The 20,815-nt window shown below is 40.8% G+C and overlaps 1 protein-coding gene across 1 annotated transcript; it reads right to left on the bottom strand.

Moving 5' to 3' along the window:
* Positions 1-1,406: 1,406 nt before the first annotated feature.
* Positions 1,407-20,624, bottom strand: elp3 (elongator acetyltransferase complex subunit 3). Its single transcript, XM_051409817.1, has 15 exons — positions 20,456-20,624; positions 20,037-20,136; positions 19,382-19,520; positions 18,872-18,942; positions 18,643-18,706; positions 18,305-18,373; positions 17,549-17,703; positions 13,543-13,704; positions 13,258-13,384; positions 6,155-6,348; positions 5,623-5,713; positions 3,724-3,789; positions 3,381-3,608; positions 3,070-3,151; positions 1,407-2,375 (listed from the first exon to the last, which is right to left on the bottom strand). Exons 1-15 carry the CDS (start codon positions 20,475-20,477, stop codon positions 2,284-2,286), a joined length of 1,662 nt encoding a protein of 553 aa, XP_051265777.1. The 5' UTR covers positions 20,478-20,624; the 3' UTR covers positions 1,407-2,283.
* Positions 20,625-20,815: the final 191 nt, after the last annotated feature.

Below are 20,815 nucleotides of genomic sequence, written 5' to 3'. Positions count from 1 at the left end.
CGTTTGATTAAGGTCTGCCTTATGTCGTTAAAATAACACGTCTACAGCAATGCTAGCTCTGTGAGGCTACACGTAAGGCACAGTGGTGCTTTGAGCTAATGCTAATGCATGCTAAAATGCTCAGTGACAATGCCATCACGCTGATGCTTAGCAGATAGGTACAGGATACCATGTTCACAGTTTCTCCGTTAAACGTAACACCAATATTTTGAGTTTGCAACTCAAATATTAGCATTTATTTTTTACTGTAGGCCTATGTGTATCTGACATAAAAGTGCAGACTACTGGGGATATCTAGCATCCACAATAAAGTTTCAATTTCAGCCTTTTAAAACCTACTGCCCCTACAAGGAACTTCCATTTTGTGTTCATTCTGGCAGTAGTGTTTCCACCTCATTTCATTGATTTCAAGGGGAATCCAACCGAATTCGACCCAGTGGCAGGCATTAAGAATAACTATGTAGAACCATGTATGTGGTCTTGTTTGTTTCTGTAGGTCATACAGAGGCATCAGTATTGAACTGAGACTGTTTCATAACCAGTTACAATCTCCCTGTAGTACCCTTTAGGAGCGTAAACCAGGACTGAGCCATCATTTGCAACAATGAACTGACATCAGATAATGCATACACTTGGGGAATATGTACAGCATCGACACTACCCAGATCCCTTTTCTCTTCTTTTACTCAGGTAATTGTTGTAGACGGGTCCTGCAACCTTCACTTCAGTAGAGTTTAACTGAACCTGCTACACTTCTGCTCATGTCGCAGTGAAGATTAGACCAGACTCTGCCTCCTCCACCGCACAAATCAGCTCAGCACAGACTCAGCGAGTGTGAGCGGAGGGAAAAGTCCTCTCAGATTTCACAACTGATAGCAGGAGTGAGCAAGCGTGGAGAGAAAGCCTGAGTGTGGCCTATTCCTCAATGCGTCAGGGACTGCAACACCAACACAGCACAGTCACGACTCAGGGGCCGCATCCAGGAAATTACGCATGGCCGTTCAGCTTCAATCGCCCTGTGCAGTTGGAATCTATATGAGACATAGGTCGCCGCATGAGCCTTTCGCGCTTTATTGCTAGCTATTTCTCAAATGACAAACCCTTTCCAGTAACAGTGTGGCTGAACACGGCATTCGGTCAATGTTCAATAGACAGGTAACTGATGGAGATGTAATTGGAAAGGCTGTGTCAAATGAGCCAGTAAAACACTCTCATAGGGCAATCATCAGGGGTCTCTTACTAGGGCTGGCACCCTTGACATTGGGGAATACATTATAGGAGCCACTCTATACGACGTGACCTTTCTTTTGGAGGCTAAAACCTTTTGGCTATTCTGTCATTTAGGTTTAATTATTGAAATGTCTTGCAAAGATTTCCGCAGCATCAAGAACTCTCAAAGCAGGACATAAAACAGAAATATACTTTATTCTTTGGAGGGGGGGGATGCTCAAGTGATGTGTTCAACATCTGGAATTTACCAGAATAGTACATAGACCGAGAATGCATGACAGAGAAACAAGAAATAGGATTAACTGTGGGGCTTTAAAAAGCAATTTATGTAACACTAATATTCAATTTCCTGCCCTATAAATCAAAATTCAGCAATTACACAACGGCTGCCCAGCGAGGACAGCTCCCACTGTTCATTCATCCACTGGCAACCATTAATGAACGCTTGACTCGTAATGGGTTTTCTGTTTAATTGCAACATAAACATGATTAACTCGAACCATGATGCTAAACAGGTTTCTTCTCATCCCAGACGAACACACGCAAATGATCTCAAAGGATACCTAGACAGACATTCTTTGCCAGACTCATGTAACACTTGAGTAAGATTAAAACTGTCTCAGCAGGATTGTTCTGGTCAGACTGGATCAGAACTGCTCCCTGAAACAGAGTTCACTGGCAAGGCACTGGTGCTAACCAAAATACCAACATGTGTGTGTGTGTGTGTTTTAGTACCTGTATAGGGAAAGGAGCAGACTAAAACATTTCTTTAAACCTTTCTTTGTATCTCAAATTCAACCCAAAACCTCATCCACAAGACGCTCTGGCTTCATCCCAAATATCTTTACTTTATTCCTCACACCCTCTCACAGTCTCCTTATCTACACAAAGCGGAGGAGATGCAACAGCATTGCCTGGTGTTCTCCAGATAAAAAGCAAACTGTTTCACAACACACGCTGCGTTAACTGCGTCCCGAGAACATTGTCTTGATAAATAAAAGAATGTGTGCGTGTTGAGGTGCGTGTGTATCCAGATAAAAACATCGTCCACGTTCAGTCCATTCCGGGTCCATATAGGTCCTTCACCATATAAGGTCCTTCCAACTCGTAACCCATCTTCCTATAGTAGTTCCTGGTTCCTACACCTGCAAAACACACCCGAGAAGATAACAAGGTGCTCAGAGTAGCGCAGAAATAAACTGTAAAACTGTTGTAATTAATCCATGTGGTGACTTCCTTTCACCTGCAACGACGGTGACCACCATTTAAAATGGAAGATAGAGTAGAATTATGACTGAAATAGCGTATATTTAGGCAATGATATAAACTGCTTCACCAAACTATTTTTTTTTATTACTTACTACATTGTACTAATTAACTGTTTAAAATCGAAACAAATCCGCCTCTAGCTGCAGATTTGTGTTACTCTGCACCATTCAGACAACAATATGATTTGCTGAGGAAGCGCTCTTGATTCGGTGAACTGTAGTCGTCATGTGCCACTGTGATTGGCTCAGCTGTTTCACAGCGATGAGACCAGTTATGTGACTTGCTGAGAGTGTATTTAATAAAAGCCCACTGTTGGACAGGCTCTTTAAGTGACTTTAGAACACAACATTGTTGAAAATAAACCTCAAATATTCTGTTCATGTCGGTAGAATGCTTACATGTTACGTTTATTAATACTTAAAATTCACTATTAATATGTTTAAACTTGCAGTATGTTTACTTCCCGGTGACGCTGTGTTTCTTCTGACCTAATTCAGTCATGATATGGCTTTGTATAGTTTGTATTTCGATGTCCAAGGAGTGGATAAATGATGCCTTTTAGTTTCTCACCTGAGATAACAGCCAGTTTGCTAGAGCCATGTTCATCTCTGGCAATTCTCTCGGCCTCCTCCATCAGCATCATACCAAAACCCTGAACAAGGAGGAGGGAAAGGACCAGATAAAGAGAGTTACTATGAAAAGTCATTTTTCAAAGCACTTTTTAGCTACTTTTGCCTTATTTTGACTTATTAATCTCAGTGTTACACTTTTCTAATGTCATATAGGCCAAAGAAAGTACAGGCCAGGACTGATGTCTTACAGTGTCTGATTCACAGCTTGTAAAGGAATCAAGGTGTATGTGTGTGAGAAAGCATGACCACCTGATGCTGGAACTTGCTGGGGTCTCGGCTGCTGACGGGTACGACGCTGCCATAAACGTGCAGCTCCCGGACGATGGACGTTCCTCCTTTCAGCTCCGGACGGAAGGACTGCGGGGAGCAGCGACGCAGGCGCAGCAGGCCGATCAGGATGTCCTGCTCTGGGTCCTCGTAGGAGAGGAAGGTCTCCCAGCCGCCGTTAGCCACGTAGTCCCTCCGCACTAGCTCCACCTGAGCACACAGCCATTTTTGTTATTGTATGGAGTGGTTGTACAAAAAAAATATACGCTAAATGTATTTATTTATTTTTAAATAATCAGTGTCTTATACCACTGCTGTCCAATACCTGGTACGGCCTGACTTTGTGGTGGATCTCCTGAATGCCCACTTCTCTGGTTCTTACATCTCGACACTGCACACAAAGAAACATTCAGATCTAAATCCAGTTTAAAAAAAACCTCAAAATCTTGGGACCTCCTAAGGGATCGAATGTTTACACCAATTTGAAGGCTGTTTGAAATATAAAACATGCATGCATCGAGCTTCCTGTATTGGTTAAAATATGTTTTATAGTTATAATCCTTCTGATTTTCAAGAATCCTAACCCCATTTTTAATACTATTTATGGTTGCCACTCAGTGTATTTATGTTCTGTAAATACATCTTGATATAGTAGTTTTCATGGTTAGTGGCGGGGTTCGCCATTCCTGCACTGGATTTAAATTGCCTTCACATGCACAAGGGATTCACAGGAAATGATGCAGCATGTAATCCAGCTCTACTGTTTGTAGTTTTGGAACATTCAAGAGCAGCCACAGTGAGATGTCAGGCTGCACACCTCCAACACCTCAGCAAGGTAACCACTGTGCTGTTGTGCGCTAATATACTGCACTGCGTACGGTTGCTCATGGCATGATGACTTTTTTTATTAAAACAATGTGAGTTTGTTTGGCTGCAAAATAAAACGGATCCACCAGTGGCTCTTCTTTTGTATTTCTGACAAAGAAGCTGCTCAACGAGTGTTGGCTACGCTCAGTATCCGGGACCTGCAGTGTTAAACCACACATGCTGTTACCACGGTTATTATTCGGGGTTTCTGCAGGTTTCAACAGGTTAAATTTAAGACTTTTTAAGACCATTATGAATGGAATTTAAGACCTATTTTACATCCATACTCGCAAAAAAAGGAAAATTAGTATTGGTTCTATGTTAAAAACACATTTAAAAGGGAGACTGAAAAATGCTACTTTATGCAAGTAATGTTACCTTCATTAATCCAATCAATTAGACCTGTCAAAATAATATTGAAGACATTTTAAAGTCTAAAATTCAGATTGGATTTTAAGACTTTTGAAGACCCTGTGGATTAAATTAAAGGGTTTCAGTTATATGGATTAATTCCTTAAAACGAGGAGGTAAAAAACTAATTTTTTAAAGGGGTTGCATTGAGCTGCAAGCCGGTTGGAAAAGTTTTGAAAACTCAGCGGAAAACTAGGTTGAATAATTTGAACTACAGTTTGGTGTAAATGAACATCTCTGAGGTGGCTGCCAACAGTCTGTCTGTAAGAAAACAAAGGCTCAGTAGGTTAAAAGAGATTCTGCAAGTGATCATGAATGCTGTCTTTAATAATTAATAATGCCATAAAAATGCACTGAGGATAAAGTAGAGCAAGCTAAAACAGTAGCAGGAGTTGCCACTGATTTTAGCCTGGTGTTATTTCAGCCAGACAGTCAATAAATGTCTAAGCTTGTTTCTAATAGAAGCGTATAGGAGGCTCTTTACCCCATAGGTGTTTTCTGATGAACAGTCCAGATGAGTCTTTTTAGCCTGAGGCTTTGTTGATGGAAGTTGGTAAGGGGTCTTCTGCATCATGTGCTGTGCTGGTGAACCTGTCAGGTGCACCCTTGCCTGGTGTTTTCAGACTGGTTCTACTTCATCTACTTTCTTCATAAATTAAATAAATGTGGGGGGCGTGGAAGGGAGGGTGCTCCAATTCTATGCTCCAGCAGTTCTTAACTACACATGGCAGGTTTTTTTAATCTGTCATCTCACTCTATCATAGCAATGTATGCAAATTATTCTGTCAGCATTCGTTCTTTGGCAGCCGCCACCACCACCACCACCAGAGTTCTACGGTGTACCCGTTTGGATCGCATCCCAGCTGAAGAAGTCTATTAGCTTCCTCACTCGAAATGAGCTGACGCGGTGTTATTTAGTTTAACATGAGAGGCCTTTGAGTCTCACCTCAGTGCCCATGTCCTTCATCCTGGCCAGTGCCAGCTCTCTCAGGTTGCCGTGCTCCACTCCGGAGCTCACCAGCGGCATGGGGATGTCCCTGACAGGAAGCAGGGAAAAGACGGAAGATACATAAACCTTTAAAGTGGGATATCACAGATAAAAATAAATCTATACCTCCATCTATCCATTCTAATTCAATGCAGATCCATTCTGTATTTATGAATATTGTATTTCACTGACACAGGCCAGTCCCATGATGTCATCCATAGCAACAGGATCAACTCCACCCTTTCTCTTAGCTTAGGAGTCCTGTTTGTTCCTCACTAAAAGAGTCTCTCAGCAGCTTTGTGAAAAGCCCTTAAGAGGAAACTGTGAGAGATCAGCCAGTGGTCTTTTATACTGTGTACAAGACATCAACTTACACAAGACAAGAGTCTTGGCTATTTTGTCAAATTGGCTGAAAAATACTTTTAAATAAATGTTTATTCTACAGTCACCTCTGTCCAACCATCACCAACAGACCCATGCATTGTCTCACCTCTGCACCCGGTAGACTCGCGTCCAGGGTGGCACCAGCGCCAGGATTCGGGCAACCAGGTCCACCAGCGCACTGGGATTGTAGCTCTTGTACCGGCCCGTCTTCCACAGCTCATACAGACCTGTACCTCGGATCACCAGAGTTGGGTACAGCTTCAAGCCGTCGGGCCTAAACGCTGGATTCTCAAAAAACTCCTGTAGGAAACACAAAGATCCATGTAACGCTTTCTTTGTTAAGCAGACTCCTCTTTCTCTGCATCCATGCTTGGTGTGGAAATACTGGAGCTGAACAAAGACTCATAAACAGTCACAGCCGCCATTACACTTTGTTTCTCATTAGTCTTCTAAAAATGGCATTTCTGACACAATCTGAAACTCAACACACTCAAGAATTGAATGAATGAATGACATTTACTTGACTTTATCTGTTTTACCACACTTTATTATTGACTGCAGTTTTGTACACTGCCATATCTGCAGTGTTAAATTTGACTGTCATGCTAACAGACTTCTTTCAATGAGAAAAAGGGGGACAAAGACTGAAGAGAAAGGAAATAAAAGTGGCTTTAAAGAAATGCCCTAGGATTTTAGCATCAATGAAAAGTGTCAGAACATTCAATAAAAAGGGATTTCTTTACAAAGGCACTGACTCCTAAACGTAAGAGCAGATGTTGAGAGCGTATGAAGCAGATATCAAAGAGACAGCACAACAGTGCTGTTATTCAATTGAAGAAAACAAATTTTGCCGTCTGGTTTAGTGCATTGAAGGGAATCAGTGTGATTTCCAGTCATTCCCCCCTCCCCCACTGACTATCATGATCAGAACCGTGAAGATCTGGAATCGAGGCACATTCTCCAAAATAGGCCGCATTATCAGCATCTCATAATCTCCCTCTCTCGTCACAGCTCATAATCACACGAGGACATGTCCCACACGGCCCCTCGCTAAACCTTAAGGGAGGGCGGGAGGGAGCCAGTCTGACAAATAACAATGCTTCCATACCCCCCCAAAAAAAACCAGAGACTAGACACTATTTTGGGGATTTTGCACCTGCTACCATTTTGGATCACATATCGGGGCTCCTGTTGGTCGGTGGAGAGGAACCCTGTTATGGATGCCTCCACCCCCCGGGACAGGGAGCATCTGTACAAGAGAGATAAGTAAGAGAGGATCTCAGGCTGGGAGGAAGTTGTAATCGAATTTCATTATCAGGACAGCAACGCCGAACGCGAGGAGGATGCAACGTCCTCCTGCAGATGCCCAATGCGGCTCCTAAACGGGTCTGTCATCCAGGCTGACCAACACGATACACACAAACAACAGATAATGGGTAAAAACGACGCATATGTATGAATGAGTGCGATGAATGCAAACAGAAAAGAAAATCAAGAGATCCCTGCTTCCTTAAGCTGGCCTGAGTGGAATTATTAGCAGCAGTTTTCAGGTTCTTTTATATTTAAGTAAACATCACTCCACTGAAACCTCAGCTGCTATTTGCATCATATTTGCAGCATTTGCTTCCCATTCTCATCATATTTGATACTGCAAGCAAACAAAATCTGTGAGCTGGAATCCTCATTTATGCCGCCCATTCATTATATTTCCCTGCTTAATCCTTTAATGGGTCACAGGGCAGCCGCAGTCTTAATTTTAGCCATAATTGTGCAGCCCGTCTCACATTATCACCACAAATATTTTGCTCAGTCTTGAGATAACAAATATTCATCGAGATTTTTCATCCATTCATCAAAAATTGGGATCGTTTGCTTTAAAGCCTGTGTGTGGATGTTTATGTTATTTTTATATCATCTTTAAATTCATTCTGATGGCTTAAGTTTTGGTTTGTAGAAGAATGTAGACAACGCAGTGAAAACTGGCACGTGCTTCCATTCATTCCCATGCTATCACTACAGCAGAGACAGAGCAACATTAGCATTTACTTGGAGTTCGGAGTGTTACTGGTCACCTCATGAAACTAAGTTCAACATTCACTTTATGAAGGTTTATGACAGTTTGTGGTGAGAGTGAACCAAACCAATAAATGCTGTAAAATCAAAACAACGAGCTAAAAGACCGCTAACAAACCAGCCAGGTCAAATGTACACCAACGTGTTAAGAATACAAATGTATGCCATGATTCTGAAAAACTCTACACTCATCTCTACCTTATTTCCCCATCCTTTCTAATATTTTCCACTACTCCCACTTCCTTTCTTCCTTTCCAGATGCACCCTGTGTTCCAAGTGTAGCAGTGGATTTTTATGGATCCCAGGATAAAGTCCTGAGATGCTTAGCTTGGATCCTGGTGGGAAGATGTTTAAGAACCTGCAAATTTTTCCCACTCACTAGCACCAAGTGTGACATGGAAGATTAGATACGATGAGGGGGAGCAAAGGGGAGCCACGCACAAGTTGTATAATCTGAAAGTGTCAGCATGATAAGAGAGGAGGGGAGGGAGGCGGAGAGGGAGACGAGAGAGGGGAGAGAGATGAAGTGACAGGAGAGATGGGAAGAAGGGAGAGAGTCTGACAGAAGAGAGGAGAGAGTGTCAAGTGAAAAGTTATGAGTGGAGAGGACAGAGGGGAAAAAAGATAAAGTGAAAGATAATGAAGACAAGGGAGACAAACAAGGAGACAGGAAAGAGAAAATATTGAGAGTGCACACTGGGAGAAAAAACACAAGCAAAGAAAGAAATTAAGTGTGGTGAGAGGAGAAGTGACAGAGGAAGTGTTACAGGAAAGAAAGAAAAAGACTCTGAGGGCCAAATACACATTTAATCTGCTTCCTCTCACAGTGCCGACCCGCTGCTGCCCCCCGTATTACCATCAAACACACGCAGAAGTGGTTCAGTAAACACTGAGGTAATGTAACAAATCTGCGAGAAGACACACACTCTCTTCCACATCTTAAATCTCTCTCTGTAAAAAACAAAGCTGTTGATGCCCAGAAGATTGGCAGTGTCCTGAGTGCCTTCATCACCATACGGTACTTTCCCACTTTCCCCAGTCAGCGCCAACAACAACACACAAAAAGAACTTAAAATAGGGACTATTTTGAAATAGGGATTTGCTTTCACAAAACTCTAAATAACTCCAGAGTCCAATCTACGTTTTCCGGAAAATCAATAAGACAACGGTTAAATCCCTTCCCCCTTGTCCTCTTTTGGTCATTAAACAACAAAACTGTGCATCACAGCTGACATCTGGTCAGCAGTGGGGCAGACATTTTGGTTTCTCTGCTGAGTCTCGGCTCATTGAAACTCCATTCTATTCTTTCCTGCTCTCTGAAGTCATTATCAGTAGGATGCCTTTTAATTACAGCCCTAACAATATTAGCTAATATTAGCTATCAAAGATAATATCAGCATATAATAACTTCTTGACTTCTCGTCTTTTAGGAAGAGAGTGTAAAGGCAACAGGAAAAAATAGATCTTAAAAAATCGATTTTAGTTCTGTCCCAAGTTACAGTGGGGGTGACTGTAATATTATTACTGAGATGTATTAGTAATTAGTTACACTACTAGTAAATGGGGAAAGTAATGTTATTACTGTAATTTAATTAATACTAGTATTGAGTTACTGCCTGACACTGCCCATGACAAATGGTAGGTATATGGCAGACAGCGACACGGCAAGTAAAGTAACTAAGGTTAGCTGTGTTGTGGGTTTGCAAACTGTCACTACAGTTGTTACTGTGTAGCTATCATGCAGAGGACGAGACTGTTTCCCAGAGCCAGTACACCCGCACCAGACTGCGGTACTCACCACTCTCCTGCTACTATAGCCAACATCACAACAACAGCAGGTCTTGACAAACTCGTAAGCTAAGTGTCTGTGGGCAGTTAATGTTACCTGACACACAGATCCTAGCTGCAATAACAAGTGTTGTGTGGCTCGGCCCGATCCACTCTTTTTGTTTTTCCATTTACAGAGCCAGGGCTGTGTCCAAATACCAGATTTTTTTTCTAGTGCACACAGAGAGCGGAAAGCTTGAGGACTGTGAGGGGATTTTCTCTGAATTCGAAAATAAAAAAGTATTGAATAAGAATTGCTTTTCTAATTAGTGAGCTTTAGAGGTGCCAGTAGGTGTGGCTCTAGGGACGGCAATACAGCTACAACAATTAGTCCATTAACTGATTAGTTGTCAAATATAATATTAATTGGCAACTATTCTGTTGATCAATTAATCATTTTGGTTTTTGTCAATCTTTTTGTCTTCTTGAATGTAAGTAGATTCTGCTTTCTTTACTCCTCTATGACTGAAAATCTTTGGGTTGTGGACAAAACAACATTTTTCCCACTTTTGGTACATTTTATTGACCAAATAACTAATTGATTAAATGAGAAAATTATCAAGGATATTTGGTCATTTCAATCAATTTCCAGGTGTTTCGTAGACTGGAAAACAAGTCTCTAAATATCCAGATTATCAAGGTTTTCCAGGACATATGGAAACCCTGATTGATCCTCTGTCATCTAACTTGAAGCAAGAAAGTGGGTAAGAGTATTTCCAAAAATGTCACACTATGTTTTTTTACTTAACTGCCACACAGTGGCTGACCGGACATTTGTCGTCAATATCCAAAAGAGATAGAAAATTACAGTTTTAGTGAAGACATATTCTTATGTTTCATCAGTCAACCCTTGCGGCTTTCGTCTGAATGTCCTATCCTGTCCTTTTTCCGGTTTAAATTGTAGCTCATCATAGAGAAAAATCAAGTTTCTGAACTTTCTCACCTCTGTAGACAGCACTGTCATGCAAAACCCTATGAAGCATCACACAGCCAGTAATCAGCAATAAAAAAACACAGAAACTGTTGAATTGAGGGAGAAGGAGGGAGACATTGTCACTATTGCTACTTCTGAGATGATGAATGACACATTTTGATAAGAGTCACAGGGGTGCGTCAGACTCTCACCTGCACCAATTAGTAACATATTTTCTTTCGCTTCATTGTTTTTCTTAAATGACTGGATTTCTGTTTTATCAGTGTAAAAATAAACCAGATGAGCTTCAAACGGAGTCTTCATTTACATCATACAGTCAGGCATGTTGGGAGGGAGCCCTGTCTGCTTCTGCACATTCATATTATAGCTGTGTTTCCAATCAGAGCTGTAAAGTGAGCCTGCTGTTGAGAGACATCTGACTGTCACAGCTTTTCTTTTTCTATTTTAAGATGCTACATGTAGGACTTACTTGTTCCTATACCACTGTGAGATGAGTAGTGATGACGCACCCTGATGCAGAGAAAAAGAAGAAGACATGATTGCTAATGTCACAAACAATAAACTTAATAATCAACTTGGTGCATAACTTTACTGGTACTATTCTAAATCTGGAGTTTTTATTCATTTTGTTTCTCATGTTAATGTTTTTTTCTCTACCTGAAACTCAATAATATCATGTCATATAAACTGAACCATGAGTTCCAGCTCAACTCAATGCAGTGATTGGCAACTATAAATTACAAGTTGTTTCCAATCCAACTAACCTCTTTGATTAGCTTAAAACCAACCATGTATGATGGACGCTTTGATAGGCATCCTGGAAATCTATTGATTAAGCCACTCGCCATGTGACATCCTCGGTTGGCTTTCCGCTGAAGACCTCTGTATCTACACTATCAAACTGTCCAAGGATGGTGAAAATGGCAAAAAAAAGAACAAACAAACGAAAGAAAAAACAATGCTGTGACACCGGTACCTGACCTTACACAGACTATTACGATAGACAGAGATATTGTAAAATCAATAACTTCGGGTCTGAACAGTAAAGCCAACGCAGATGGGTCTTAAACCTGCATTCTTTGTAATGGCCAGCAGGGGAAGATTCCATTGACGTCCGATTGTATGTAATGTCAAAATGAGCCAAAGTCTCACTTGATTTATTAGCTCAGAAAACTGTTTCCTATGGAGTTTGTGTTCTAATAGACGATAAAGCTAGGCACGCTTTAGGGAATGGCTAGCTTGTGATTGACAAGTCGCTACCATGGCGTGTCCTTGGATTTACAGTCATATCCAAATAGGACAGAGGCGTAGCAATACATATCCTCTCCAGCTCCACCCTCTCGTCCAAATATAATCACTTCTGGCTCCAAAAAAACCAAGATGGTCACAATGCCAAACTCAAGGCTTGAAAAAAGGGAGTCCATAAACCAACTGGTGACGTGACATATTTTGGATTGACCTATAAAGCCTGTTCTATAAATATCATTTTGGTGCACGAGCCTCACTCCAACAGTAGGCCATAAATGGAGGAAGACACCCTCCCAATCAACTGTTTGCATATCAATACCTCTGTCAGTTTCCTCACTCTTTAGTTCCGTCAATGAAAAGAACAGCAAGGAAGAAGTGACATTTTGCCTATTGTGCCACACCGATGAGGTCCTCCAACTATGCAAGAGCAGCCGTCATTACACAGGACTGTGGCTATTCATAGCATGTATCATTAATTCATCAGCGGTGATATCTCAGTCATCATTATCAAAGGTCAGGAACATAATCAATGATTTAGATCATAGCGCTGATATCAAAGCAGACGCTACAGAGTTCTCCACATTAAAGGTTAAAATGAAAACATTCACACAGGGAAATAAAATAACAATAATGGTACATTTGAACACAAAAGTACTTATTTTAAAATTATGTTTAGAAATGCACTTTTCTTCTCCAGGTAATTAATAATTTCTAACCCACTTGTTCTGCATAATTAAAAATAATTATCAAAAGATTGAAATTATAAGGGAAAGAATTATGTATTCTGATATTTGTTGTTATCGTCTGATGATTAAATTATACTGTGATACAAACCAAATTACTATGGCAATTTGGTCAGCTTCACTGACGGTGTATGATGCCAATAATCCTTTTTATTTTTAGGAGCATAGATCTACTGGGGACAAGTATGCAAGAATTATTTTTACTTTAAACAACAAAGTAGTTTTGTTTTTTAAAAATTCAAATCAAGATCAAGGCCTGGCAGCCAGAAAAGCCTGGATATGACCAACTCAACATCTGCAGAAAAACATCCCAAACTATCTTATAATTCTGTATAAATGACTCACCTAATATGCTCAAAATAACAACAAATTGTGAATACTTACAATGAACTGCTCCACATCCCTCTCCATGCCCACGTTAGGCAGATCTGGCATCATGTGGGCGACTACTTTGAAGCCGGCGTCCTTTGAAAGGTGGAAAGACTCACACACGGCTCGCACCGTGTGGCCTCTGGAAGAAACACACACGTCCAAATACAGAAATGTTACATTATTAAGCCTGAAGGTAAAAGAAAAACACACTAATCTGTCCATCGCACACACTGTCACACTTTGCTTCTGCTTTCTTATCTACATCCATCCCTTCACTCCCCCCCCCGACCTGCTGACCTGTTGGTGTCGCGGGCCACGTCTTCATACACACTTTGGACTCCTATCTCCAGCCGGGTGCAGCCGTAGCCCAGCATGTCGCTGAGGTGTCGTTTCAGGCAGTAGTCGGGCCGCGTCTCAATGGTGATCCCCACACACTTGGTGTTGCTGCGCTCAGAATACCTGCAGGAGGAAACCGTCTCAGTCGTCTCCCCTTACGCTCATAATAGGCTCATGTCTTATCTCACTCTTGCTTTGATATAATAAGGTTATTTTATTTGACTATTTAGTCTTACTGACTGTGTTGGAGTGCTGTATATGCTGGGCTCATTTAGCAACATCAATTTACATGCTGTGAGTTTGCACGGCTCATTATCCAGACCTAACCTCACATTAATGCAATAAAGGAAACAGATGAGAGCCAAAGAAAAGATGTTTGTAATGCAAAATATGTTAAATGAGACATTAATGAGTGTTTACTTTGTGTCAAAAGCAAGTTAAACACTTAAATGATTCAGTCATTAATAAGTCCTGACTGTGGAGATAATATGGCAATGTTTTGTTTACAGCTTGTTGAGCTGCCCCAAAATGGGCAAAAAAAACAAAACAACAGTCAACAGTCCAGGCAGGTTTTGATTAATGTACAACAGCATTCATTGGCAAGCTATCCAATGATTTTACATAAACACTTGTAATGACTTTTCAATGAAGTAACATCTACTTCCAACCCCATTTCCAGGCAGACCTTTAAAGGAAGATTCATATTATAGTTGATGGGCACCCTAATTACGCACGGGAAACAATGGTATCTGTACATTTGTCTGATATAAAATACTGAGTTACAGTTTAGATATATTTTTTCTGATTAAGCAAGATTCCTGATTCGTTGTTTGGTCCATAAAATGATGATATTTTTTTCCAAAGCCCAAGGTGATACGAGATATTCAGTTTACTGTCACAGAAGACTAAAGAAACTAGAAAATATTCATTTAAGAAGCTGAAATCAGATAATTTTTATTTAAAAAACAACTCAAAATTATTAATCAATTATCAAAATAGTTGACAACTAAATCGATTAATCAACTAATTGTTGCAGCCCTATTCTGAGTCATTATAGTCAACCCAAACATACAGTACATACATAACATTGGGCACACAATATCCTTACAAAAACGTATTTGTCCAATTGTCGGACCATATGCATCAAAACGCCCCAAAATTAGTCCTCCAGTCTTTCAACTCCCTCTCCATCCCAACTCTTTAATTACTTGGTTTTCAGTAAACTGTTAAATATTAAGAAAAATGTATGACCATCAAACCTAACCCACCGATTCCCCAACAGTACGCCAACTTCAACCCTTTGTAACTGATCACCAAACCAGTTCCAGGCTGCATGCTGTGTGACCAGGGCTCATGGAGAACAAGAGCCAGATGTAGAAACTATAGGTGATGCATTCATTCTTTAAATGTAATCTCAAAATAGATGCTGAACTTCATCTATCCTGAATCCAGCTGCAGCGCTACTTCTAAACTTATCTGAGTCACTGATCGAAATTTCGAAAAAACAAAACAAAAGCGATTGAGCAGACACATCTCATCCCAGCACACCAGCCAGCTGTCATTTTCTCCACTCCAGCTGCTCCAATGACCATTAGCTCCCCTCATGCCAGCTAATATTCCTTCTGATTCTGTATCTGCTGGCAATAAATGTCCATCTTTTACAGTCTGCTGGCTGATTTACACCAATTACAGGAGTTTATGCTCCAGAGAGGATGATCAGATTGTATGAGATGAATCAATAAAAAGTCTATTATCTCAGGCGATTATCTGGAGGTATCTCACCGCTGTGATCAGATCAGGAGCGAGGGTAAGCATGGTGGGAAACAGAGATGGGAGCGGCGTCATGCACGCACACTTTCTTCGAGACACACGCACACATGCACACACACAGGTGAAGATAAGAGCTGTCCCCAGCCCTACCAAGTGCCTCCTCCTACAACTGAGCAGCAGTCCTCACAATTACCCCAATCACAGCATCTTAACGAATAATGCTGATAGCAGAGCAGCAGATTCAGGCAGACTCAGCTTACTCACGGTGACGCACACACGCAGCAAGAGAAACACACACACACGCACGCACCAACTGGCCTCTCGGGTCTTATCAGACTTTAAGGAATTAAATAGCCCCCTCTGACAAACAAACAGCCTCAGTCAGCGCTGTGAAAAAGCCATTATTTGGTCAAATCGTCTGTATGACGTCTTCAACTCTTCAACAAATGGGTATTTCTACTTTGACTTTGAATCTTCTCCAAGTTGTCTGAAAAGTCACGACTCATCCATACTGAGCAGACGCGCAGGCCAATTTCATTCAACGCGGGCCTAACTCAGTAAGTGAGGAATCGATGGAAATAACTGAGGAGGACTTATTGAGAGGGGCCTCGCTTATTTTCCTCCTGAGGTCTGAATGGCTCCATTCAGCGGTTTTAATGTGTGGAGATAATCATTATATATGGCTTCCTATTGGATGTATGGTGTTTAGTTGTGGTGGGGTTAATGGAGAGAGGGGTGGAGTGCGGTGAATGTAAACACATCATGGTGTAAAATACAATGTTGCATGTTGCATAATACACACAAAAAAATAGGGGGTTTTGCACTGGGAATGTTTGTGTGTGTGTGGGGGGGGGGGGGATGGAGTGTGATGCTGAGTTCTTAATTCGAGTCCATGTTTTTTATTTATGAGTAACAAATGTCATAAATGTTGTTGAAAACATCGAAAGAGGAGATATGGACTTAGGGCTGAAGCAAGTAGTCAAATAATAGACTAGTTAAAAGAGAGGTTCTATAATTTGGTAATTATTCAAGTCATTGATCAAGAAAGAATACCCAACATTTTCTGGTTCCAGCCTATCAAACTTGCTTGTTTTCTCTGTTTTGTCTTACTGCAAATTCAAAATCTTTCAGTTCTGAACTAGTGGTTCACAAAACGAAAGAAGAAAGAAATTTAAATCACATCCCCTCAGGGTCTGAGAAATGTTGTTTTTGTTTTTAACAATTTTCTGTAAATAAATAAATAAATACAAATAATACAATATTATTAATACATATAATTGTCAAAAACAACCCACGGATTATTTGATAACCAAAATAAGTATTATTTGCAGCCCTAAAATTACACTGCTGTGCAAAATGAGGCCTTATACTTCACGTTGAAATGTTCTATTTTACATTGATGTAGGTATATCCGGATGATGTAGAGGAAAGCTAAGTGACTGAATGCAGGAGACATGCTACAAATGGTGGAATAGCTCCCTCTAGTGGAGACTGTTGATGAATATTCTCAGATGTGGTACTTGGCAGTTGCATTGTATGACACTTACAAATACTGAACTGATCATCTTTTATGGAGCAGCTATATGACGATGAATATAGAAAATTCTAAATACTGTCAAAGCAGTAACATTGCTTCAGAAGTTCACAGTAACTGTAACTCCATTACTGTCTCGTAGCTGTATTGGAGAAAGTAAGACACGGCACCAAAATAACTTGTTGTAAAAATACTTGTTACAAATAAAAGTCCTCCATTGACAATGTTACTCCAGTAAAAGTATGAGTATAATCAGGAAAATAAAAAGACTCAAATATTAAAAGTAAAAGTACTCAATGCTTGAGTACTGCAACTATTGAGTGTTACACTATTACATTCTGATGATATATGATATCATTAGATTATTATGACTCATGCATTAATGTAAAAGCAGGATTTTACTGTTGTTGTTGGTTGAGGTGGAGCTCATTTTCAACTACTTTATTCTGTATAGGACTGGAACCAATGATTATATTTATCATGGATTCATCTGCTCATTATTTTCCCCATTAATCGATTCATTGTGTGGTTTGTATGTAGAAAAAGGGAGAAATGTCAACAGCCCCCAGTGCTTGTCCTGTCCAACCAATAGTTCTCAATAAAACCTGATAGAAGCGACTGTTAATGTAGGGTGACGTGTCATTGGCACGAGTGGCTGTGTACCTGACGGCCTCGGCCACATTGTTGGAGGTGTGTCCTGACAGGGCGTCGTGTAGGTTCCTGATGAAGTAGTCTCTGTACTCCTCAGGCAGAGCCATGAAGGTCCCGCCCATCACGATGAACTCCACCTTGTCCACGCTGTGACCCAGCTGCTTCAGCTGCACATCACACACAAAACACACAGTGCTGAGGCATGTAATCGGCTTAGGGTTACAGCTATTACAGTTTTTACGACTGATCGTAATATATTGCGAAAACAAATTGGAGTTATACTTTAAGAAGCAACTGCACAGAAATGGATGCAAACTGAAGAGAAGCGAAGATTTCTACACAAACTGTTACTTTAATGAAGAACTTGCTCTGCTGCATTAGACTAATGTGGCCATAAATTCAAATAACGGCGTAATTGGGGTCAGATCTCGGCAGGCGGGTAAAAGCCACAACACTCATTACTGTGTACTAAATATATTATCAATAGTTATGATTTATACTTATGCAGACAAAGACTATCACTGCATAGAAGCTCATTTGGGGTCTGTTTGTGACCACAGCTGCGTAACACAGCCAGATGTGTGAAGCCACTAGATTGAATTGATTGTTTTGCGTGATGGTAATACCAAGTCAAGACTAAATTGAAGGGCCAATAATAATTAAACAGTTTTTTCTATTTGGACATTTAAAAAAGGCTGTTACAGTAATCCAGGCGTGATAAAATAAAAGCATGTAAAACCATTTCTGTATCTGCAGGGTTTCACTGACCTGCTCCACCCGATGTCTGGTCTGAAGGTAGGGATCGTAACGTGCTCGGATCGCTCTCATGGATGTTGGCTATCAGAAACAGAGAAAGTGATTCAAAACAATTGTGATTAAAAAAAAAAAAATCTATATCTTAAAAGTCAGTGAATCCGCTTAACCATGATCTGACTTGAGAAACTGAACGACTAACTGTAAATACTGCAATGACACAGTGAAAACACAAATACTAAAGGCGCAACAATAAGAGTAAGCAATATCAAAGTTATGGATAATGTCACTGTAAGCGGGGGGAGTTTGCAGAGGGGTAAGCACATTTTTTAAAATGGATTAAACTAGCTTACCTCGTAGCCGGTGTAAGACTGGGTGGAGTACTCAAAGTCTGAGTCTGGTCCACCAGGACAGTAGCTGCCAGAGCACATAATGTACGTGTTAGATTGAACATAAGAACAATAAATCAATAAACATGTCACTTTACTCTACATACATTTACAAAATCATATTCTGCTCATGTCTAAAGTGAATCCTAAATAAATGTAATAAATAATCTGCAACAAAGTAGTCAACACTTACACACAGATGTTGCCTGTAAAGCTGATGTGGGGACATCGATGTGGTTTGCACATCACAGCCACGACTGCGATCTGCGACAGAGACAGAAGCACTGAATATATGAGCTATTCTAACGATAGAAAAAAGGTGCCTGTTGTCCAACTTCCACATTTTCATAAACATAATCTGTCCAGACACAATCTCAGCAATCAACGTCTCTTTTAGCGTCATAAACGTGAGGCTCCATCACTGGGCCAGTATCCACTTTCATCCTGTCACACTGTACGTCTGTTAATCAATCAGCACCTCCAAGAATCTATCTGGAAACTGTGAGGAAATATTGTGAAGTTTAACAGCAGATGGACGAGCCAATCACACTGCGTGTGTCTTTATGCAACTGCTGTCTGTCTGACGTTACCTCAGAAATCTACTAGGTTACATTACACATTGTACATTTCAACTGATTGGTTGCAGCCTTACAGAGCTCAGCGGTAAACTGCTGACAGACAGGAACCTGAGGTCTATACGTACCCCGCTGGCAGTGCGGATGGGTTTGGCCTTGAGTTTGGGCACCAGAGCACGGCGGTATTGGGGTGGAACGGCGGCGATGATGTCGACCAATCGAGGCTGGGCTTCAAGTCCGTATTTAGCTGAAGTCTTTGTCTTCACTCTTTTGAAAACAAATAAGAACCATGGGGTGACCTTTTAGTCATTCTCATTCCTTCAAATACTGGAATCAGAGCTCTTTAATTTTATTAGAGATGCTTCAACAGCTGACAGCTTCATCAGTTATGTTGCTAATTTAACTGTTGTATTGACATACTGCCTAAAAAATAGTTCAAAAAGGTAAAACTCCACAATCAGCCAGTTGTCTGCAGTAAACATAACAGCTGACTTACTTTTTAAAACTGCTGCTAAGCTTTAAAAAAGATTTATTATAGGATTTAAGACTAACATGACGACAAATCAATAGACAAACTTTACTGCGTGACTGGCTGTTTATAAGTCTTAGGCACTGCAATAAAACTACATTATTTTATAAATGTGTAAAAACAGCCTTTTATATCCTGTGCAATCTGTACACAACGAGAGTCTCCATACATATAACTTGTATGTCGGTGTAAAGAAAGGCTGCTGGTGTGTAGTTTAAACAAGAGGCTGAATGTCTTTACTGCTGAAGACTTACTTGTTGAGATTAATGTCTTTGCCATCTTCATGGGCTTCAACCAGCTGCTTGATGACATCAGCAATGGTCATCATCATCAGCTCGGCTCGGCTGAGGTCACCTGCCAATCAGCAATAATCAATACAGTCAGATTAACACACAGAATCCAAAAGGATGAACCCTGTATACAAAGTCCAGCTGGAGCTAATGTTAGCTACAGTTTACAAACCCGCCGATAACTGGATGAATTAAGGCTTTAGCATACAGTGTTACAGAACTAATAACAACAACAACTGAACAGTTACACACACAGTTATGTCGCTGTCGTCATATGAACAGACGGAGCCAGACTTTAAGTTAGCATTAGCCACAAGCTACAGACAGTCTGAGCCGTTTAGAAAGCCCATTCAGAGGTTTTAAACCCTCTGTCGCTAACTCACTCTTTTTCTTTGGCTTCCCCATTTCTTCCTTTAGACACACAGTCCGCTTTACAACGGTTGGACGCGGGTTTGAAGAGTTACATCAGTTCTTTAAGCCGACAGCGCTGTCACAACTAGTAAACAACTCCACGTTGCGTCCGAACACGGCTCCTGTCGTACGGCGATAGAAACTGTCGTAAAATAGCGTAAACGCGTCTTTTCCAGGATCAAACCGCCGATCATTGAAGTTTCTCAAAGGGTCAAAGCGTAAACTCGTACCACAATGCTCCCACCGATGTATCACTTTATTTAGCATGAACTGGGCACATTTTAGTTCTTTTTTTGTCCAACCATGTTTTTGGACACATCTCTGTTGAAGGA

Source organism: Dicentrarchus labrax, unplaced genomic scaffold (genome assembly GCF_905237075.1).
Source record: "Dicentrarchus labrax unplaced genomic scaffold, dlabrax2021, whole genome shotgun sequence".
NCBI lineage: Eukaryota > Metazoa > Chordata > Actinopteri > Moronidae > Dicentrarchus > Dicentrarchus labrax.
This window is presented reverse-complemented; position numbering and strand designations above follow the sequence as displayed.